This window comes from Labrus mixtus, chromosome 19 (assembly GCF_963584025.1).
Source record: "Labrus mixtus chromosome 19, fLabMix1.1, whole genome shotgun sequence".
Classification (NCBI taxonomy): Eukaryota; Metazoa; Chordata; class Actinopteri; order Labriformes; family Labridae; genus Labrus; species Labrus mixtus.
The window spans coordinates 24,519,811-24,543,432 of NC_083630.1; the positions used below are offsets into that span (position 1 = coordinate 24,519,811).

Below are 23,622 nucleotides of genomic sequence, written 5' to 3' on the forward strand. Positions count from 1 at the left end.
TTCATTTGAAAAAAACAAAGGACGGCGGTTGCTGAAAGAGAAGGAAGTGGAAGTTGTTGTAGGATATAGAAAAGTTGATACAATCGTAGATATATGGAGACAAGTTTCAGAAAAGTGCTGCACTGATGATCTGTACCGAATTTTTTTTTTTTTTTAAACGCCGGGTGGTGGCGCTGCCGCTGGTCGCCATGACTACAGTCCTCCCTTGTCTCTCGTGATTATATTGTAGTCACACACAACTTCTGCCGGACCTTTTCATGATGTAATCGTCAAGATTTTTAATTCTAAATATTAAATATGTTTGAAATAAATCTTAACGTCCCCGACGATCGCCGGGCAGATCGGGGACGTTAAGATTGGATCTTTGTACCGCTCACACTACAAGATAATCTGAGCAGATAATCGGGTCCGAGCAGCCTTGAAGGAAGAATCGGAGCTCAAATCAGCCCGATTATCCTGCAGTGTGAGCCAGGCTTAAGTCAGCCCAGACTTCCCTCTCCACAGCAACGTTTTCCAGCTCCTCCTGGGGGATTCTGAGGCGTTCACCAGGCTAGACGGGATCTATAATCCCTCCAGCGAACTCTGGGTTTTGGGATTTCTTGATTCCAGATTTTCATGCCAAATTACTCTTAAGCTTATACTGAATGGTTCTAATGTGTCACTCAATCTCCATCAGAGTTTACACAGCTGTCTTCAAACTCTAGATGTTCAAATTTGGGGATTTTTAGCCTTGTTTTCTGGGGCCAATCAGTCTTGACAAAAATTGAGTGTGTGCTATACGCTACTGACCCAGAAATGTAAATCCTCCTGCTCGTGTAGCGATGATGGCAATGCCTGCACCATGTATCAATGTGTTCGAGTAGCCGCAGCCTCAGTCTGATGCTTTTCTTCATAAATATGTCCGACTTTCAAACATCCTTTGTAGTCATATTGGTGTTCACAATACTAGCTAGGGCAGAGAATACAACAATCCCTTTTAAGACATCAAATTAAAATCCCATGTGAACAGGAAACATTCTGTCAGCTAAAGGATATCTTGTGTTGTGATTGAAAGCTCCCTGTTGTCAAACTGCTTTTCCCAAGGTCAGAAATAAACTCTCAGTCTAAACATTATTCATTGGTTCTTTATGTCTCTGCTCGTTCAGCCTCCAAGTGCGACTTTGAGGGCGGTTCCTGCGGCTGGTACGAGCTGACCCTCGGTGATGGCTTTGACTGGGTCAGAGGCTCCTCTGCAGAGGTTCCTCCAGACTACTACGGCCGCCCACCACCGCTGGACCATTCCGACAACAGCACAGAGGGTAAAGAGACACACACACACACACACACACACACACACACACACACACACACACACACACACACACACCTCCTGTGCTCAAGGGCTGCTGCTGTTGCCGTCACCAGACGATGGTATGAGCAGTGAACTGTGACAAACTGATAAGATCATTTCCAGGGTAGCTGGTCAGAAATGAAAAGGCAAAATGTAAAATGTTTTATCATTATCATTATCAATACATCAAATCAAAGGTTGGTGTGTTTATTCAGAGATAAGCTCTTCATGGAGAAATGATTTCTCAGCCATCTGAATAATAGACACTGACGTATGCTGGACCCTTTCTGAATATGAATACCACATTATTCCCTGACATACACAAAAGTAAGATCGCACTGACACACCATTCTCCAAGATTTCTGCCCCACAACATGGCACTTCATACCATGCCTTATTACATCTGTATGCTCTGCCTTTCATTCTCTTCTACCCTTTACAATAGGCTCCATTTAAAGCCCGTATGTAACATGTAATTGTGGTAGGTGAACTCGATAGCATTGTGCGTTTTTTTTTCCAGCGACACCATCTGTTGTTCTGTTGTGTACATTGTGTGAAACATGCCTTGAAAAGACGCTCTGTTAGGTTCAGATTTGGAGACATGTGCAGACGGTGAAGTGAAGTCTCTCTGTTCCAGCAACCTTCAAGCTTTTTGTGAAAATGACTTGTTTGTCCTGCTGGGAGCATCTGTTTGAAGATGTAGAAAATATGACTGCCCTCCATCCAAAAGACATTGCGTAGGTATTGTAGCGGTGCTCAAAAACATGCTTTTTTTGGCAGTTTGGCAGCAAATAGGCGCCAGGAAAAACAACTCAATCACAACACCACCTCATACTGTGCAGATCCGGCAGAACGGCTTTGTGGATGAGCTTCTAATTATATTTCCTCTAAACTGCCATATGATGCCAGTAAAGTCTCTGCACTGCATTAAAGTGAGAAATGTTTCTTTCTGTCTTTGTCTTATCTTTGTATTGTCCTTTTTCATGCATTCAAAATGTAAGTGTCTTTGTATGAAACGCCATGATGCAACAGAAATAAATGTAAGCTTTAACGGGGAAGTAAAATTATGCATTTGTGTGAATTCACGTATTAAAGTCTCATTTTTAAAGTCTTTATTTGTGATTTTTCACACTTAAATGTAGAAATCAAGTATCTCCTCTGAAAATAACTCTGTGAGTCATGACTGTCTACAATGGGTGTAACACCCGAGTCCCACTGTCTGTGATGTTTTCAGAGTTTTCAGAGTCCTATCTTCACTTTGTTTACATCGCCCGGACGGCCGGCTGACTCCTCCCCTCGTGTATAAAAGTTGTTTAATTGAGGGACTAGAGAAAAGAAGAATAACATACTGTACTCACTGCTTAACTGTGTTTCTAGATCACGCTCATTTCAGGTAAATTTACATGCAGTGTGAAGATACGAGCATAATAAAGATCGCTAGCATTAGCATGCTAACACAACAATGCAGCGAGTTGTTTTGGTTTCATGCTGGTGCTCAAGGGCGACATCTGCTGGATCAAAACATCACATATAAAGCCTGTAAGTCTAGAACATTAATGCAGTGAACTATTCGAGTTTACAAAGTTAATATTGAGTCGGAAATTAGGGAGGGAGAGCGGGAAAGGAACCACAGGTGGGGTCTGAACCTAGGCCACCGCCTGGAGGACTACAGTCTCCTCAAAGGGGGCGAGCACTAACCAACACGCTACCAACGCCCCCTTATTATACGTTTTAATGGCTTAAGTCCCCCGTGAACAATCGGACTACAAGTTGTACTTTTACAAAGTCGTAATAACTTCTTGTAAAATAATCTAAACAGGAGGGCATTACAAACTTTTCTATATATTTATATATATGAGTGTGTAGTTTTTCAGCCTTGAAACTTTAAACCCATTTTGCACAACTGTGTTTATAATGAGATGCATCTTCATGTTAAATGTTAATTAGTGGAACTGCAGCATGAGTTGATTTAAATGAATTTTTCCGCCCGGCTGTTCTTCTCTGACCTGTGTCATCATCAAAAAAAAAACACTGTTGGCATGGCGACCGCAGTCGACAGGAAATGTTTTATTTATCCAATGCTTCTTAATATACTCTCTGTCATTGCCCTGCACAAAAAAAATCCCAACGGGAGAGTTATTGAAATTGACCCATCTGGCAACAACAACAATGAGCAACGCCATTTAGCTTAACAGTGAATGAATCTCTCCTCTGTTTGTCTGAGCTCTGGTTAAAAGCTGATGCACTGCAGAACTATTTGGTTGCTTGAATGTGGCTGTGTGTAGTTAAGAGTTGTATTTTGTTTAAATATTCTTCTCTTGCCGTCTGCAGGGCACTTCATGTTTATAATGAAGAACAGCAGCAGTCTCTATCCGAGGGCAGTTCTTCGAGGACCCTGGTTCAAAGAGTCGGCCTCTGGGTGCACCATGACCTTCTGGTGAGAGTCACATTGTTGACCAGAGAAAAGCTGCATGATCTGTTTTCACATCCCAGAATCTGTAGACTGGCCTATTTCAGACTTTTTTCCATTTGCTGTCTCCTCTTCCTCTGTGATTCTCTTGACTCCCCCACCTGTCTCAGCTCTGCTTCCTCAGCATCTCTCTCACTTCAAAAAAAACACAAAGATAAGATACAGTCCTGAATTTGTCATTTTCTGACAGTTTTATGGCCCCTTAAGTTTATGCCAAATGACAGATTTTATTCCCCCGTTGTCTGATTTGACGGGTTGTACTCCTGGCAGAAAAGTTGGTGAGGTTTATACATTTTAGATTTTTTCTGCAGATTAATCAAAAGCCTCATGTTTTATGTTCAGCTAGCATACAGGGGGAAGTGATTTACAGCATCAGGTGTGATGCAGATGTGATGTAATGTAAGCTTAATGTATAATCAGAATGCACTGTACCATGCTACATACTGTGTGTTTTTAATGATAATAATAACTCTCTCCACAAGTGGAAGTGTACATACATAGTATTATTCTATTGTATTTCTTCTCCCTTTATTTAACTGATGTACATATGTTTGATTTTTAACTTCTTGTTATTTTTGATCATTATATTCCTGTTTCTTGGGCAAAAAAAAATCCCCCATAGGAGATCAATAAAGTTTATCTTTGAATATTGTCAGTAAGAATTTAATCTTATGGGGCGCTGATGGCCTAGTGGTTGGTATGCACACAGAGTGCAGAGGTTGTGATCCTCCAGGTGGGCAGACCGGGTTTGAATCCGACCTCTGGTTCCATTCCCCTCTCTGTCTCTCCCCATTTGCTGACTCTCTCCACTGTCCTATCTCCAAGTAAAAGTCAAAAAGTAATCTTCCATCTCTCCTTCAGGCATTATAACTCTGGCATATCCGTCGGAGCTGCAGACATGTACCTCCGCATCGATGGAGTCCCAAACAACACTGTCATATGGAGAACTCTGTACGACCAGGGACCCCGTTGGCACCAGGTCACCATCCAGCTGGGACGCATCACCCAGCCCTTCCAGATCGCTCTGGCTAAGCTCAGCCTGGCCGTGTTTGACGGCGTCTCCGCCTTGGACGACGTCACCTTCAACAACTGCTCCATGCCTCTGGCTGTGGCAGAGTGCCCGGCGCACACACACTTCCACTGCACACACAGCGAGGCGTGTGTGGAGCAGCTGCAGCTCTGTGACCTTGAAGATAACTGCGGGGATGGATCTGATGAGGAGGGGTGCTGTGAGTGTCTCTTTTTTGGTTTTTCATGTTCAGCAGTTGTTACAGATCAGAGAAGAGAATCACAGGGCAGAGGCAGGAGTTTACTGAAGGTTTCAGGCAGAGCACAATTCAGTCCGTCAACCAGGCAGAAGTACGGAGGCATCAGGCAAAAACTCAAATCAGGAAAACAGGCAAAAGTGAAAAAATTCAAAAGGCAGTATACACACAATCAGGCAAGAGCACAAACTACGATCTGGCAACAACAAAGGCTAACTGACTGGTTTAAGTACTGAGGGGTAAACGAGCAAACAAGCAACAGGTGTGTGGCAGAATGAGCAGGCTGGCCACTGATTGGCTGAGAGACAATACAGGGAGGGTGCCAATAGGTGGCGACGGTGTACTGGCGGGAAAAGCTGCAGGAGGAGCAGGAGGCTCTAGTAGTGACTGAAACACCCAGCCTTTAGTTCACTTAAAGAATTGATTTAAAGTCTTTATATGTGATTTTTTTGATCCAGCAGGTGTCGCCCTTGAGCACCAGCATGAAACCAAAACAACTCGCTGCATTGTTGTGTTAGCATGCTAATGCTAATGCTAGTGATCTTTATTCTGCTCGTATCTTCACACTGCATGTAAATTTACCTGAAATGAGCGTGATCTAGAAACACAGTTAAGCAGTGAGTACAGTATGTTATTCTTCTTTTCTCTAGTCCCTCAATTAAACAACTTTTATACACGAGGGGAGGAGTCAGCCGGCCGTCCGGGCGATGTAAACAAAGTGAAGATAGGACTCTGAAAACTCTGAAAACATCACAGACAGTGGGACTCGGGTGTTACACTCATTGTAGACAGTCATGACTCACAGAGTTATTTTCAGAGGAGATACTTGATTTATATATTTAAGTGTGAAAAATCACATAGAAATACATGTACATGTTAAAATAATCATCTACAAATTAAACTTTGGTATCTGATTCAGGTGAAGCTGTCAGTTTAGTCTCACAGATGTTTTCCTGTTTTCTCTGGCAGCTCCAGAACTGCAGTGCAGCTTTGAGGACGGTCTGTGCAGCTGGAAACAAGAACAGAGCGGAGGAGACGTGTTCGACTGGACCCGCAACCAAGGCCCGACGCCGTCCGTCAACACGGGGCCCTGGAGGGACCACACGCTCGGCACCGGGTACGGCCACTACCTGTACATCGAGTCCTCCGCCCCCCAGGAGTTCAAGGATACGGCGGTGCTGCTGAGCAGACTCTTCCAGCCCACCAATCTGCACGCCGAGGGCCAGTCCGGGTCCCGCCAACACTGCGTCTTTCGCTTCCACTACCACATGTTCGGCTCGCAGGTTTTCTGCCTGGCAGTTTACCTCAGGACCACCGCCACAGGGCGGGGCCACATGCTGTGGGTACGATACGGAGACCAAGGAAATCTGTGGCACCGGAAGACTCTCTACCTCAACAGCGGTCGCCCTTTTCAGGTAACTGAGTACAATTAATGTGAACAAGTTCTTTCAGAGTTCTCAGACTACCAGTGGTATTAAACAACAGCCTGAGCGAGGATAACCTGCAGACTCGAGCAAAAGATAAACAACGTTCCATGTCAGGCGAAAATGAAACGCTTGTCAAGTTAAGTGTTGAAACAGAGCGCAGCATCATTGTGATAAAGATCAATTGAATAACTTCACAACTTGACTTGAACACTTCTGTTGTCATTTCTCATGAGTGAGTGTTACCTGACGGGCTGTAAAATACTTTCACTCCATTATGGTGTCAAAAACTGGAGCTCTGTTTCTTACATTCACTGATAGGATAAGAAGGGTGGGGGGGAGGGGGGGGGATACTGATGAATTCAATTCAGACTCAGTGTTAGGGAGCAAACAGTAAGACATGAGGCACAGGAGTAACTGTAAAGAAAAGGTGGGTTTTTTATTTTACCCAAAAATAGAAAACCAAATTATAAGAACGAGGCTTATAATTAAAAATGTCAACTTAATATAACTTTAAATTAACAAGACGAAAAATAAGGTTTGAACTCAAAAAACACACTGAGACAAAAGGGGAACTTAAATGTAGATGTTTGGCCAAACCAACTCCAACCCAAGGACTAAACAAAATGGACACCAAATTAACTCAATACAAGGAAAAACCAACTAAACCCAAATCCCCCCCATGACATCACAACACATGGTCTGCTCCAATAAACTGGCTTCATTGTAAAGATCTTGGTCTGCCCTTGGCCACACCTTTTGCCCAGATCAGGAAGTTCCAGCCCCAAACATCCAGGTAACTAAAAAGCTCTAAATCTAAACAAAGCAAAAAATAAACTCATAACAAATCAAACTTAAGTGTGTAGGCTGTTTGTATGGTTGACTGAAACATGCTGGACATCACACTCAGGCTGATCAGTTTGCTCCCACAGCGAGCATTCAGCCACAAAATTACATTTTGCACATTTTTTGACGTCAATTGTACCAACACACTCATTTTGGATTCACATTGAGTTTTCATACGAGCTTTGAAACCACATTTAATGCGTATCACTCTTTGTCTGTCTTATCTTAAAAAACAATTAGAAATGAGCTTAGCAAATTCAATTATTTCTAAGACGATCTGTTTGCCGAGGCAGCGCGTAGAAACGGCTGATTATTTGGAGAAAATGTTTCAAAATGTTTGTGCAAAACACGGCGTCTTGAATCATGCTAATGTGACATTCTGAACTCCTACAGTCAACACTCACACGGTGCCTCTTCCAGATAGCTGTTCAAATAAATATTCAACAGGCTTTTTCATATTTATGAAACTCTGAGTAATGAAATGCACATGTGTATTGGCCTGATTATAACAATAACATTATTAGCTGAAAACATGTCCTTAATTTACAAAATGTGGTTTCCTTATCAGCTTATCGCACTGTGTTCAATATCCCCAAATTCCAAAATACTACAGCAATGATGTAAAAGCTTTTAGCTAATGATTGGTTGAATTGGGAAACTGGGACAAAACTTTAAATTCAGTGTATCAACGCTTTAACCAGAAATACAACAGACCATGACGTCAAACAGCCCAAAGGAACGGTAACAAAGGTCAATGTGTGATGTCATAAGGTCAATGTGTGATGTCATAAGGTCAATGTGTGATGTCATAAGGTCATTGTGTGAGTCATAAGATCATTGTGTGATGTCATAAGATCATTGTGTGATGTCATAAGGTCAATGTGTGATGTCATAAGGTCATTGTGTGATGTCATAAGATCATTGTGTGATGTCATAAGGTCAATGTGTGATGTCATAAGGTCATTGTGTGATGTCATAAGGTCAATATGTGATGTCATTAGGTCAATGTGTGATGTCACAAGGTCAATGTGTGATGTCACTAGGTCAATGTGTGATGTCATGAGGTCAGTGTGATGTCATAAGGTCAATGTGTGATGTCATGAGGTCAGTGTGATGTCATCAGGTCAATGTGTGATGTCATCAGGTCAATGTGTGATGTCATAAGGTCATTGTGTGATGTCATAAGGTCAATGTGTGATGTCATTAGGTCAATGTGTGATGTCACAAGGTCAATGTGTGATGTCACTAGGTCAATGTGTGATGTCATGAGGTCAGTGTGATGTCATAAGGTCAATGTGTGATGTCATGAGGTCAGTGTGATGTCATAAGGTCAATGTGTGATGTCATCAGGTCAATGTGTGATGTCATCAGGTCAATGTGTGATGTCATAAGGTCAATGTGTGATGTCATCAGGTCAATGTGTGATGTCATAAGGTCAATGTGTGATGTCATAAGGTGGATATTACTGTCTGAGAGTTTGTTAAAGTGAAATGAGACATTCAAAGATGCAGCAGTGTTCTTCTTTTACATCACTGAGACTACAGGGAGACACTGAGGACCACTATCTACGGAGAGCCTGAAGGGACAAATAACATGAGATTAGTTGCTTCAGAATAATCTGCACTGATCCAATTTTGGTTAACAGGCGAGTAAAACATCCAAGTTACTAGCTAGACTTGCCAGCTAGCTAACAGCTAACATAACAAACCAAAATAAGAAGTTAACTTGCTGACTCGTTCAATTTGACAAGTTTAAGAGATCGTATTTATGCCTAAGTATGGTAGAAGTCGAGGCAGTGACATTTTCCTTTAATTGCAATATGAAAATTAATTTACCTGGAATGGGTTTTGGTTTGTCTTGTAACCCTGTAGCAGATGTTTGGCTCATTAGCGGACCAGGTTTTGAGTTCCTGGGACTTTTCATACTCCTATCGTTGCCTTGTGGCTGAAGCCAGTTTCTTCAGAAGAGGCTCGAGGCCCTCAGAGTCGTTAGAGAAACAGTTGAACATGTTCTTATTAATTGTAGATAATAGATCTTTTCTTGTCTTTGTTTTTTTTTTGTTTTTGCCAGATTGTGATTGAAGGTACAGTAGGCGATGATTTTAATGGAGACATCGCCATTGATGACCTGTCCTTCCTGAACTGTGTCCCATATGAAGGTAAGTGATTGTTCCTTAAAGGAACAATATGTTTAAGCGTTTACTGCAGTCCAAATTGTTAACATTGGAGAGAGTCGTCCAAACCAAGGAGCGTCCAAAACGGACATGTAGTGGTGCCTTAAAACCACTTCCCTTCTCAAATACAAACCAGAGAAGCCAGCACTTCAACATAGCATGTTTCCTTAATGTCTGATCAGATAGTAAGGTCACTCATTAAGTTCAGTAGATATCTTACTGATTGATCCTTTTACCTAAAAAGATAAGTTTCAGTAAAGTGTAATTTCAGCTGCTGATGTCGTGTTTTATACTTTCCCCCATTTCCAGGAGAGCTCCCCAAACCAAATACAACGACCCCTACAGTGACCCCTCCGGCCTCCACAGTCCTGCCCCACAGCTGCCCTGATGGAGAGTTTGTGTGTGGGACACACGGGGAGTGTGTGTCTAACAGCAACGTGTGCGACTTCAGACAGGATTGTTCTGATGGCTCGGACGAATTAAACTGTGGTACAAAAATTCTCCCCCCTTCATTTCTGACTTTTTTCGTCTTCCGAGTTCTCTTCCTCTTTTTTGTGTGTGATTTCTAAGCCTACCTTTTCTTCTCTCTCACTCCAGTGAAGGAGCGGTGTGATTTTGAAGGTGGTGACACTTGTGGTTGGAAAAGCAACGACACCACATTTCACTGGTCACCGGAACAAGGGGAGAGCATTCACGATGGAGAGCAATACCACCGTCCTATTAACGACCACACCCTGTGAGTACGGCCAAATAAAGAAATGTTACAGTGACGTCTGTACATCTGAAGCTATTAATAACAATGCAGCAGCCAGTATGTCCTCCTTCTAACTTTAGATTCTGCTCCTGAATGCTCTGGATTTGTTTGGACCAGAGAAGGTAGGCGCTTTTAAGACACGCCCCCACACGGCCGTTTTGGACGCCCCTCTGTTTGCCAGATATGAGAGCAGTTATCAGGTCAACAGGTGTTGCAGCGATGGAAGCGGGCGAGAGAAGTGGTTCAGATAGAAGTGATTGTACCCGACCTAAAAAGCCTCTGCATGTTTCTAATAAGCTCCACGAGCAGAAATGTGCTCAAACTAGGATCAATATTGGAGATGCTTTTGAAAAATGGAGAGAGGTTAGAACACAGAAAGGTTTACAGACCCATGCAGAGCTGGATAAACACTGAAGCTTCAGAGTCCACCACATGGTGACTTGTGTGAGCATGGACTCACACAGGTCACTACAAGGTTTAGAATTTGGACTGCAGTACCCATTTTAAACACTAGGGGTCAGAGTTACATACTGCTCCTTTAATTCCAGTTAATTGAATTTCTAGAGATCACAGACTGTTGGACGGATAAAACAAGAATGCTGAAGATGTCATCGTATACTCTTGGACTTTGTCTTTGAAGTCTCATGAAGAAGGATTAGCTATTAAAATAATGTGGAGATTAAATAGAAAGAAAATGTGTAACCTAGTAAATACATATTCATGTTAATGTGTGAAGGGAAGTCTCTGAAATGACGTTTCTTCCACTGAAAGCTAATGTACTTTGTGAGCTGAAAGAGTGAGGCCCGTCTAATAGCCTGCAGTGACCTGTTATCTATGTTTTATTGAGTGAATCGTGTGAGCAGAAAAGAAAAAACAGCGCTGCACTTTGACCAATACATCTCAGTCGTTTCTCGCCTCAGCCAGAACTGCAGACACAATCTTCTATCATAACCCCGAGACACTCCGCCTCCTCCTCCCCTCGTGCTGCAGCCTTGACGGGCTCTCGATCGATAAGGTGTGAGTGAAGCGAAGAGGGGGCAGCTGTGCCTTATTTAACTCGGGTGGAGCCACGCCTCTTATGGCCGTTTAATAAAGCAGAGGCAAAAAGGGTTGGAGCAGATATAGAGTCACAGTGCTGCAAGTTGTCATCGGGATTGCAATTATTAACTGAACTTAATATCACTGACATGTAGTAGTCTGCTGGGTATTTACTTGAGATACAAACTGTAAAACTCAGATATTGCTCATAGATACTTGGTGTTAATAGTTAATGGTTTTGCCTGTAGGAAGCTCACCTCATCATACATTAAACCTGTTGAGAGCTGTTAAAATGAGACCTCAGGTTATAAAAACAAACCTCCTCTCAGAAAAACATGTTTCATATGCTCAGTGGATGTCTGGCCTTGTGCAGCGTTTGACAGCAGAAGGTTGTTTTTCCCTGTAAGCTGCTGAAAGGAGAAGGATTTCTCTGTGCTCACCTCACCTGAGTTTACCTGACACATGAGTCCATGAGCGTGATTTCTTACATCAAAACCAATTTAGAAGCCGGTTCCTGGTTCAATATTTGAAGAATTACATGAGTAGTAGTAGATAATAGTAAAAATTGCATTCAAGGTTGCAAATTTTAACGAGTATGGACTCTTCTGGAGGGATGAGAAATTCTGTGTTCTGCTGTTGAAGTTTTAAAATGAGGACGAATCATTTTCTGCATTCATAGACTCTCGATTTGGAATCAAGGAAGACATATTTTTAAGTAATTTTAAGAACCTTTAAATAAGTAATTGAGGTTTTGTTGAACTTGACAGTAGCGTTGGGAAAAGATATCAAGACTGCAAAATCTTGTAGTCCTTATTTGTGAAAGAGAGAGAACATTTCAAGAAAGTAAAAAGGCTCAACTTCCTAAAACATCACTTCAGAGTAGAGATTTAGTTATGATCCTGTTCTTTCTCTACTCCCACAGAGGCAGTCCAGAGGGTTGGTATATGTGCGCCGACAGCTCAAACGGCAACTACGGTCAAACCACCGACCTCCAGACACCCTTCATCTCCTCCACTGGGCCACAGTGCACCCTGGTCTTCTGGTACCACATGAGCGGCTTCACAGTGGGATCACTGCAGGTAAGGAGAGGGAACGTGCTCTGCTCAGCGTGATGATGAGGCTCCATGTTAAAAGCTGTCTCTCGTATCAACCTGTATCTGCAGGTTCTGCTGAAGAATGGGAACGTCACTCAGGAGGTTTGGTCTCAGACTGGTAACCAAGGCAACAAATGGAGACGAGGAGAAGTGTTTTTGGGGTTATCGAACACCTTTCAGGTCTGTACGTTTTTAAAGTTACTTAGTAATGTAATACATTATAAGACAAGGCTTTTGCATGAGACACCCTCTCTGTAGTTTAAACGTATTTTCAATCTAGACTCTAATCTTAAAGGTGACATATCCTCCTCCTCCTCCTCTTCAGTTTAAATAAGTGTCAGAGCTCCTCAAAACATGTGTGTGAAGTTTCTTGTTCTAAATCCACTCTGATCCTGTATTTGATCATGTCTATAAACCCCTCTATTTCAGCCCTGCTCAGAACAGGCTGTTTCTGTGTCTGTACCTTTAAATATGTAAATGAGCGGTGTCTGACCACGCCCCCTCTCTGGAAGGGCTTGGGTGTACTCGGTGCTTTCTGGCTCCATGTCCTATTGTTTACGGTGAGAAGGCAGACTCAGAGGGCAGAACAAACACCTAGCTGTGGGAGTGTCACCCACCTGGGGGAGGGGCTACTGCCCTTTGTGATGTCATGAAGGGAAAATCTCCAAACGGCCTGTTTGAGCACACATTTTCTGAAAAGTGGAGCAGGTAGAAGACGGAGAGGATGGACTTTTCTCATCATTGGGGGGTTTGTAGACAGACTAGAGACACATGTTAGAGTTAGAGGAACATGGTGAAGTTAATTTAGCATAATTTGTGGACTTTTTGGGAAAGTTATGGGACTTGTTTTATGTTCAGGGAACCAGCTGCGGCTCTACTAGCAGAATTAAAACCAGAATATATCACAAAGAAACCAAATGTTTCTCAAACTTCATTCAGCCTCATTCAGGGTTGACAGGGACTTCTATGAGATAACACAATGTAAATTGACCTCAAATCTATGTCTATATTTTACAATATTAAAGTGGCATTCTGATTATTGACATTTGGTTTGAAGTGAAGAACAGCCTTTAGCTCACTCTCCACATCAGAGTAATGAGCCTCATTTCAGTTAAGGTGTGCTAAATGGAAGCGTGGCCTCGCTGATCAATGATGAATCGAATGAGTCTAATTCAGTCTAATGAGTCTTTACGTTTGACTGTGACGGTAATCAGAGGTTCAATCCATCCAGTGAGTCCGCCTGCTGAGGTTATTCCAGGCCAACAACACACACACACACACACTTCTACACACACAAACACACACTGGACAGGGGTCTTGATTGCACGTGACAGGAGCAGTCACCTCTTTGACCAAATACCACGGCCTTTGCACATTTTCACTGATGCAAATTAACCTTTGTCAGAGCGGACGCTCGTGGATCTGCACTGATGATGCAAGGAGCAGCTGAGGTGCCCTTTTCCTCTTGTCTCTTAGCTCTTCATCAACAGACTGCCCTGAGACACAGAATCACATTAGTCAGTAGAAGAGCAGCATTCGGCTCCTGCTTTTCTTTTTTTTTTAGCACCTTGTCTCATGAGATCAAGCATCAAACACTGGGCCTGGTGACAACCTCGAGGTTTCATCCTGCAATTTACTAAGACTGAGCGGAAGTCTTCAGTTTAGTCAGGAGACAAAATGTAACCATGAAGGTCATTCAGTTTTTTTTTTTTTTTGTTTGTTTTTTTCGTGGGTTTCTTGTTTTTTGTTGTTTTATTTTTCTCTATTACAACAAAATTGGGCAAACTAAGATATTATTATAACCATTTAGTTTTCTTCTTCTGCATTCTATTATTGTTTTGTATAACATTATTTAAAAAAAAAGAATAATGATGTAAGAAATGAACTATGTCTGGATAAATGTTTGGATTGCCCAATAAACACAAAGTTGCAAAAAAAAAAAAAGAAGTTATTATTTAAGACTAGATGAGCTCTGAATAGAGGTAGAGCATGTTGGCTGTACACCAGAGGATATCAGAGGAGGCTGCTCTCTCGGGCGTTCACATGGACATGTATTTCTAAGATTCAGCGCAGCAGAAACAAGGCTCAAGTTTCTTCGGGGCAAGTCGACTACTAAGTCAGGCCTAAATGAAGCTAATTTAGCACTTAGGCTAAGGCTTGGTAATGACCAGTTGGTGAAATCCAGATTCCTTGAAGTTGAATTTGAGTTGATCGAATGTTTGTTGTCTCGGTCAGGTGGTGTTCAGGGTGAAGCGAGGGATCAGCTACATGGGCGACGTGGTGATAGACGATGTCAGCTTCCTGCGCTGCTCCCCTCCTCTTCCTCCGGAGCAGCCGTGCACACCCGAGCAGTACGCCTGCGCCAACGGCCAGTGCATCCCCGAGGACAACCTGTGTGACTTCATCAACCACTGCGGGGACCAATCGGACGAGGACCCCTACATTTGCAGTGAGACCTGCTCTGATGCCCCCCCCCCCCCCCCCCCCCTCCGATGACGCCCTGAGAAAGATTCACTTTCACACAATATGTACAGATTCAACTGATTAATTTTCTCTTTGCTGCCTTTCAGAGGGCTTTGGCTTGCGCTGCAGTTTCGAGTTCGACCTCTGTTCCTGGCGTCAGTGGCGGGAGGACGACTTTGATTGGCTGATAAAAGCGGGCAGCACTCCAACAGTTGGCGCTGGGCCTTCGAGTGACCACACCCTGAGAGACCCCTCTGGGCACTACCTTTACCTGGAGAGCTCCTTCCCCCAGGCAGCCGGGGACACCGCCCGCATATCAGGACCGTTACTGAGCCGCAAGAGCAAAGAGTGCAAGGTGAGCTGGAGTCTAATACTAACTCTGAAATAGAAAGACTAAGAGTAAGAGTAGATGGAACAAGAGAAAGAAAACACTTGGTTCAAAAGCAAGACTATTTGAGCCTTTAGAGTGTTTGATCGATAAACACTTTCATGTTTATTTTCCTACCTTCTTAAAATTGTTCATCTTAACTAGCTCCTGAGATTCACTTTTAAAGTCTTTATCTGTGATTTTTCACACTTAAATGTAGAAATCAAGTATCTCCTCTGAAAATAACTCTGTGAGTCATGACTGTCTACAATGGGTGTAACACCCGAGTCCCACTGTCTGTGATGTTTTCAGAGTTTTCAGAGTCCTATCTTCACTTTGTTTACATCGCCCGGACGGCCGGCTGACTCCTCCCCTCGTGTATAAAAGTTGTTTAATTGAGGGACTAGAGAAAAGAAGAATAACATACTGTACTCACTGCTTAACTGTGTTTCTAGATCACGCTCATTTCAGGTAAATTTACATGCAGTGTGAAGATACGAGCAGAATAAAGATCGCTAGCATTAGCATGCTAACACAACAATGCAGCGCGAGTTGTTTTGGTTTCATGCTGGTGCTCAAGGGCGACATCTGCTGGATCAAAAAAAAGAGAGTTATCAATCCTCCCGTCAAAGTCACCGCAAGAAAGAACTTATAGTATTTATCAAAGATGTCTTTGTCTGCTAAAAGAGTCTTCAGAAATGATTGTCTTTGAATCAGTGGGTTTTGGTCATGCATTAATGTGCAGATGTGTTGTAACACAGCAAGCAATTAGTAACTGAGTATACTGTATGTGTGTGTGCTCTTCATAGTGTGTGTGTGTGTGTGTGTGTCGACCCAGCTGTCAGCCTGATGCTCCACCGAGGAGCGATGTCTTGATTGACTGCACAGTTTGCTCTGCGCGTCGTTCCTGTCTTATCCCACTCCCGACCTGTCAATCAATCAAACAGTCAGCGAAAAGGCACCAATTAAACTGAAGGGACGGGAGGGAGGGAAGGAAGGAAGGATGTGCAATCTCTCTCCTGAGATGGAGGGTGAAGTTGTGCTGGGGTATAGCTCATGAACACACCTCTATTTGGAGAAGAGCCATAAAACATATCGCTGCCTCAGAGGAAAGTCTCAATCTCTCTCTGAGCTTCGACTAAGAATAAAATACGTCTTTCTAGAGAAAAGGTTTAAACTTAATCACCTTTTTTTTGCCTCCACTTTTTGGTTTCTTTCGATATTAATCCTTCAGGGGTGATGGTTGTTCAGCAGAGTAAAATCAAAAGAATATAACAGAAAATAAAAAAGTGTCTGTTTGTATTAAAACTCTAACATGTGTCTCTAGTCCGTCTACAAACCCCCCAATCATGAGAAAAGTCCATCCTCTCCGTCTTCTCCCTGCTCCACTTTTCAGAAAATGTGTGCTCAAACAGGCCGTTTGGAGATTTTCCCTTCATGACATCACAAAGGGCAGTAGCCCCTCCCCCAGGTGGGTGACACTCCCACAGCTAGGTGTTTGTTCTGCCCTCTGAGTCTGCCTTCTCACTGTAAACAATAGGACATGGAGCGAGAAAGACCGAGTACACCCAAGCCCTTCCAGAGAGGGGGCGTGGTCAGACACAGCTCATTTACATATTTAAAGGTACAGACACAGAAACAGCCTGTTCTGAGCAGGGCTGAAATAGAGGGGTTTATAGACATGATCAAATACAGGATCAGAGTGGATTTAGAACAAGAAACTTCACACACATGTTTTGAGGAGCTCTGAGAATTATTTAAACTGAAGAAGAAGAGGAGGAGGATATGTCACCTTTAAATTAAAACATTTTTAATTTTGTGACTGTTCTCCAGATGCGTTTCTACCTCCACATGTCGGGAGATGGCATCGGGACCCTCGGCGTGTTCAGGAAGAGCGAAGGACGCCTTCAGCTCCTTCTGAACCTAACAGGAGATCAGGGAAACTACTGGCAGAGGAGGGAGATCCAGCTAAGCCACACCGGAGACTTTCAGGTGGTCTTCGAGGGAAAGGTGGGCCGCAGCCAAAAGGGTGATATCTGCTTGGACGACATCACGTTCACTCCAGGGTGTCTGCTCGCCTACTCAGTTGAAACAGAGGACAACACTCCTCCACCTCCCCCAGGTACACTCTCTACTCGCTTTCCTTACTAAGCTGTCACAACCATAAAAACTGTCTGAACAGTACCGGGGGGACTTATCCGCTAAGCTTCTAAATAATAGTTTTTTAATCCCTTTAAAAAGGAGCATACTGAAGTCCTTTAAGTAACTATCTGGTTTTTTTTCATAGCTGAGTTTCTTTTCACCAAATGTTAAGAAATGACGTCCAGTGTGAGAAGAAGAACCCCGAGTGTTAATTAAAATGATTTTCCTATTTGAGGAAAGATATCCCAGTCTTCAAAGAAGATAACTGCAGTTTTGATGACTTGTGTGATAGTGTGCTGATAAGAGCATTAGAGAATTATTGGCTGCTGGGTGAAAAACTGGAAGTTTCAGAAACTGGTTCAGTGAGTATTAAACAAGAAAACTACACTGAATAAAGCAGGTCTGTAAAGTATGTCCAGAACATGACTTAGTAAACATTTTAGAGATGTCACAATGACGTCACAGTATTAGCTGGATGCAAAATGAAGCTTAACTAGAGGGAAACAAGAATCTCCACCACAGAGTAGTATAACATAGACTGTAAATATTACTGGACGAAGCCTGAGGGGCGTCACCCGTTCCTGCAGGGGGCGCTGGAGTCCCATCGATGGCGGTCTCCATGCTGGAAATGCTGTCTCAGTCTAACTTTCAGTCAACCTAACGACAGGCTGAGAGCTGGAGCTGAGGCGGGTTTTAAACCTCCTGACAAACCGTTACACCGCGCCCACCTGTCAATCAGGTCAGCTACACGCCTTATTGTGAATAACTCTTATCCTTCATCAAATCAAAACTGATGAGTCATCAAAACATTCACCCCCCCGTACAGTGTGTGTCCATCGAGACATGAGCTAATCACACCTATTTGGGTTTTTGAACCAGGTTGTAAACATGTTCATCTGTAAAAACAGGCTTTTTAGAATGGGTGTGTATGTGACTTCCTGTGCTTCTGCAGCCAGCCTCTAGTGGACACTCCAGGAACTGCAGGAATTTGCAATTCTGCATTGGCTTCCTTTTTAATAAGACTGGAGGTTGCCACTTGGTGTTTACTTATCCCATTAACACTCTCGTCATGGAGAGTAAAGTGACTTCATACATTTAGAGAGACTCACATTTTCTTGTTTCAAAAGCTAGCCATAAAGAATCTGCTAGCTAGCGTTAGCTGTCAATAGAGCTAGAGCGCTAGCATCACATCAACAAAAAAATGTTGCTATCTCGTTTAAATATTTTTGGACATCTGAGCAGCCTTGTTCACAATCTTCTTCTAACTAAAGTATTGTTAAGATACGGAAAAAACAATAAAAACACATTATCCATGAGACACAAAGCAGAATCATTCTGAATAACTCCCTCATTGACTTGACGTACTGAGGTCCCTCACAGTGTTTGTCCCTGTCCGTCTAAGCACAGACTAAAGCCAGCCCCTTCATCGTCTGAATCTGTGGCTGGGGAACGATTCATCTCTTCGATGGTCCTCTGCATCCCTTCCCCTCTTCACGGGGGAAACCTTTCAGAGGCGAGAGAAAACAACTAGAGCTGATTTATTGCCTTTGTTACTGGGCCTATAATTGGCCTGTTAAATTTATTGTCTTTCTCTTGTATTGGATGCCGGGGAGGAGACAGTTTCTAAACTCCACTGTGCTCAGAAATGAGTGAAGCTGTGAAGCTGTGAAGCTGTGAAGCTGTGAAGCCCCTGAATGAGGCTCTGTTGTTGTTTTTAAAGAGAGATGAGCTGCAGAAGACGAGATTCGTCAACAGAAGAAGTGTGATGCATTTATTTCTCTCGCTGGTTTCTCGGCCTTATTGTCTCCCTACATTCGTCAGTATTAGTGTTTATAGGAAATGGCTAAAGTCCCTCAGAGTCAGAGTATCAATCAGTCACTGGAGAGCTCAGGGGAAGTGAAGAAAACTCATGAATAATGAGTTAATTTAGATACATGTTGCTGTGTGACGTTAGCTACAGCAAACAAGCAGGCAGTGTCTGTCATGTAGATCCTATCACAGAAACACAAGAAACTAAAAAAACCTTAAAAAAAACCCATCTAGTTAACTAACAACTAACAACCCTCTAGTTCTTTATTTTGAAAGGCTTTTTACCCAAAATTAAAATAAGCAAGAAATCGCATCTTGTCCTTCATGAATGGCCCTCCCCAGGCACCACTCATCGAGCACTTAACATCCGATAATGTAGTAATATATAAACAATATGAATAATATGATCTCAGGTAAATTAACTTATATGTGATTATGCACAACAGTTGCATATTTAAATCTCTGTCTGTATATATTTTTCTTCTTTTTTCGTTGTAAAAGGTTCATTTGCGTTTATTTTATTTATTTATTTTAATTTATTTTCTTTCTTTCTTTTTTCTCTTTATTTATTTTTTTTATTTTTCTAAACATGAGAGAATCTTTTCTGAAATAGAGAGGGACATATAAGTTTTGGACAGCGAGTACAACCTCTGCTCTGACAGTGAAACCAAGTTCATCCCACCATTAAGGGAAGTGCAGGAGGCGGGGGGGCGGGTATGCGGGGGGGCAGGGGGCCGGGTGGTTTATAGCTGCTGCAGGCTGAAGTGGATGTACAGTTATACTGATGAGCCCAAAGACAGCAGGAGCTGTAATTATATACTGAAGCCCTCAGGGCTGCTTCATTCTAAAACATCATCTCATTACATGATGGGAGTGCTGGAGCGCCGCGTGCGCCCGCAGCATGAGCCTCAGTGTTTTTTTTCCTTCCCTTTTAAAAACACATTGTAGACTGATGCAGAATACTCAACATAGATGCAGCACATTCAGAGGCTCTGTGTGTCGATGCAGCCCACATGGAGAAAAACAAACCATACCCAGCAATCAGAATCAGAAATGTAATTGAGTTTCTACTTGAGCTCCATCAAACTTCATAATCAGGCAGCAGAGATAATAAAAAGTGGAATAATGAAAGTCATGGAAGGATCCATGACTTTCATTAGAAGAGAATTAAGAAGATTTCACTCACATGGAGGTTATTAATGAAGGTAAAAATGTATTTTTGAACCCTCCTCGGTCACGACATTATTTGGCTTTGAGCTGAACTTGTCTGTAGAAAATACACAACAGTCACCTTCACTCCATGGCCCTCTGTACTCAACACTAGCGCACTGTTACACTATTTTAATTATAATTGGCATTATTGACATCCAGAGGTGTTGCTTGTCAACCGGCAGGGCAGGCAACTGCTTGGGGCCCCAGATCAGAACGGGGGCCCCAAGGGTTGACAAACTTTAAAAAGAGACAAAAAAGTCAGCACACTAAATGTCCTTCATGTTTCCTTTATTCCTTTATCTAGGGCGCTGATGAAGGCCTAGTGCTGAAACGCGTCCGTCGTTGTTTTGTCGATGCTCTCGCCCAGATAAAGGAAACTTTAGTGTGCTGACTTTTTGTCTCTTTTTAAGTCTTCTTGCGGTCGTGCACCTGGAACTTTATTCATTGTCGAGTGTGCTCCTTTTTTTTTGCAGTTTTTCACAATCTTTAAACCTTAAAATACACTCAAAATGTGAAAATTTTGCAATGACAGTAGGAAACCTCCCTAAGGGGGGCCCCATATAACAGCACTCACTCTGGTTGTCCAACAAAGCGTCACATGTGTTGTTGCTGTGAAACCAAAGTTTGTCAATGAAAGTCAACAAAGGAAAATGAAGAGAGGGAGATGTTTATAGGAGACATCATTGGGGTGAGCACTGGTTGGAGGCCCCCCGCCCCAATTAATTTTTGCCGAGGGCCCCAACAGTCTCTTGAATCAGCACTGTTGACATCAGTTAAAGTAGTATATAAAATTAATGATCTGTAGAAATATCCTACCAGGAGGGGGCAGTGTGCCTTCCATACTGTGTAGGGGGACAGAGGGTCCCTGGTGTGAAGGTCATTCATCACACAGCATTAAAGAACATCAAAGTTATCTATGTCATAAAATAAGAACTCAAATTAATAAGGACAAATTAATTCAGAGAGTGTAACGACTTCTAGGAGAAGTGTCCTTTCACATGAACACTTCTTTAATATGAATCCACTGTGCTCCGCTGTCAGGAGGTGAGGCAGTCTGGCTTCACAGTCGGGGGGGCCGTGGCTTCCTGGCTTCCTGGCTTCCTCTGTGGCTTTGTTGGGGCCGCATTGCTTCTGGTCCTGTGCATCTGAAGAGGAACAAAAGGATTAGGAGGGACTTATACCCCTTTCTCTCCTTTTACTTACAGGGACCACCCCTCTTCATCACGCCTCATCTCCCTTTCTAACACTCCCCAAAGCCAGGCTCTGACCCCGCTGGAATGCCTGGCACCAAAAGAAGCAGATTCCAGCCATTGCGCTTTCCCATTCTTTTCCATCTTGTGCCACTTTTGCCTTTATTAGATTAGACTTTAAATGTTTGGTTGTAAGAGAGAGGGATGCCAGAGGGCTGAGGTCAGATTCGAACCCACGGGTCTATGGCCTCTGTACAAGCGGAACGCAACATAACCGCTATGCTATCTGGCACCCTTTGCTATGTCATTCTCGAAGGAATAATCTGTTTTTATATTATTCTTGCCAAGACTGAGACGAGAAGATCAACACCATACAACATGTCTGTATCGTGACAATAAATATAACGCCTGTGGTAGATTAGCGTAGCTTAGCATTAAGACAAGAAACAGGAAAACGGTCAGTGACTTCCCTTAATATGTTTCTTTTTCTCCAGAAAATGAAGTAATCTAAAAATAAGTACATTTTTGAGGCTCTGGTAGGTAGATTTTGGCCTCTAGTGTAGTCGGCGTAGCATTTCACCCTGTTTTATGTTATTATGCTAAACTAAGCTATAACTGGCCGTTTTTAGCAGTGAGTGGAACTATATCCATAACATTTAACAAGTGAGCAAATGCTCTTCCACACACCAGTCTCTCTCAGTACAATAAAACATAACAATTGTAATGTTGGAAAACAAACACGAGTACTGTGAATTATATTTTCACCTGCTTGTCTTTTTTTTCCAGGCATCTGTCCTTCAGACCTCCTGCCGTGTGAAAACGGCCGGTATTTCCACCCAGGGCGGAGCTGTGACTTCACAGACGATTGTGGCGACGGCACCGATGAAAAGGATTGTGGGACTTCCTGCAGCTTTGAGAGCGGTCGATGTGGCTGGAAGAGCTCCCCGGCCAATAATTTCAATTGGACGCTGGGCACGGGGTCTGTCAGAAGCATGCGGCCTCCACACGACCACACACTGATGGATGAAAATGGTTTGTATTCACACTGTGTTTGTAGAACATATACTCTTTCAAAAAGTCCCCTAATTTAAAAGTTGTCAAACTTTTGTTGAGTCCAGTTTCTCCTGACGATGAGATTCTGTGCTTTTCCAGCCTCCGCTCTGAATTACCATCGTGTAATTGAGCAAGTGCATGAACACTTGTGGGTGGTTTTGTTTAACCAGCGAAAACGAAACCGAGCTGAATTTAAAATGTTCACCTGTTTGCATTCCAAATGTTGCTGTAGCTCTCCACAATGTTTAATTCATGTTTCATCCACTTTGTGTGACAAAATCAATGAGCTACTTCCCAGAATGTGAATGTTCAGCAGGTGAGCTTGGGTGCGATTGATGCACGGCTTTAATTCCATCATTCAATGTGTACAATGAAAAGGGAAAGAACACAAGGGCAAAGAAGGAGCAGTTACAGTGGTGCATATTTGAAGCTGCAAAAAGGCTCAGAACATGGAGACTATAGAAAATATAGAGACTCTGAAATATTATATAATAATAACTTTATTTCTATAGCACCTTTTAAAAACACAGGTTTACAAAGTGCTTTGACAAACAGCAAAAACAAGAACAAACTAAACCAAACACAGAAGAACAGAAACAACAGCAAGAACATAACAAATACAAAATACTAAAAATAATTAAATACAATTCAACAGAAAAGAACCCAAAGTGCACGATACCCAACAGACATATATAACCCGACCATCACAAGAACCATCACAAGAACCATCATGAGAACCATCATCAGAACCATCATAAGAACATCATAAGAACTATCATAAGAACCATCACAAGAACCATCATAAGAACCATCATAAGAACCATCATAAGAACTATCATAAGAACCATCACAAGAACCATCATAAGAACATCATAAGAACCATCATAAGAACATCATAAGAACCATCACAAGAACCATCACAAGAACCATCATAAGAACCATCATAAGAACATCATAAGAACCATCACAAGAACCATCATAAGAACCATCAT

At 42.6% G+C, this 23,622-nt stretch overlaps 2 protein-coding genes across 7 annotated transcripts in view; both read left to right on the top strand.

Moving 5' to 3' along the window:
- Positions 1-23,622, top strand: part of LOC132994233 (xin actin-binding repeat-containing protein 1-like) — a 140,782-nt gene that overhangs the window by 28,671 nt on the left and 88,489 nt on the right. For 2 of the 3 annotated variants that reach the window (XM_061064446.1, XM_061064448.1), the window contains one exon: positions 12,720-14,092. The exons of the other annotated variant lie outside the window; for it this stretch is intronic. The gene's annotated coding sequence lies outside the window, so the exon portion shown is untranslated. Of the gene's footprint in view, positions 1-12,719; positions 14,093-23,622 lie in introns of those variants that run through there. 3 annotated transcript variants of the gene reach the window in all.
- malrd1 (MAM and LDL receptor class A domain containing 1) overlaps positions 1-23,622 on the top strand; it is a 59,354-nt gene that overhangs the window by 7,372 nt on the left and 28,360 nt on the right. For all 4 annotated transcript variants that reach the window (XM_061064445.1, XM_061064444.1, XM_061064443.1 and 1 more), the window contains exons 7-19: positions 1,146-1,298; positions 3,662-3,767; positions 4,662-5,029; positions 6,035-6,480; positions 9,406-9,493; positions 9,818-9,997; positions 10,106-10,244; positions 12,223-12,379; positions 12,464-12,574; positions 14,630-14,843; positions 14,965-15,212; positions 17,058-17,346; positions 22,364-22,609. In XM_061064445.1, coding sequence (XP_060920428.1) covers positions 1,146-1,298; positions 3,662-3,767; positions 4,662-5,029; positions 6,035-6,480; positions 9,406-9,493; positions 9,818-9,997; positions 10,106-10,244; positions 12,223-12,379; positions 12,464-12,574; positions 14,630-14,843; positions 14,965-15,212; positions 17,058-17,346; positions 22,364-22,609 — 2,745 coding nt within the window. The remainder of the gene's footprint in view (positions 1-1,145; positions 1,299-3,661; positions 3,768-4,661; positions 5,030-6,034; positions 6,481-9,405; positions 9,494-9,817; positions 9,998-10,105; positions 10,245-12,222; positions 12,380-12,463; positions 12,575-14,629; positions 14,844-14,964; positions 15,213-17,057; positions 17,347-22,363; positions 22,610-23,622) is intronic.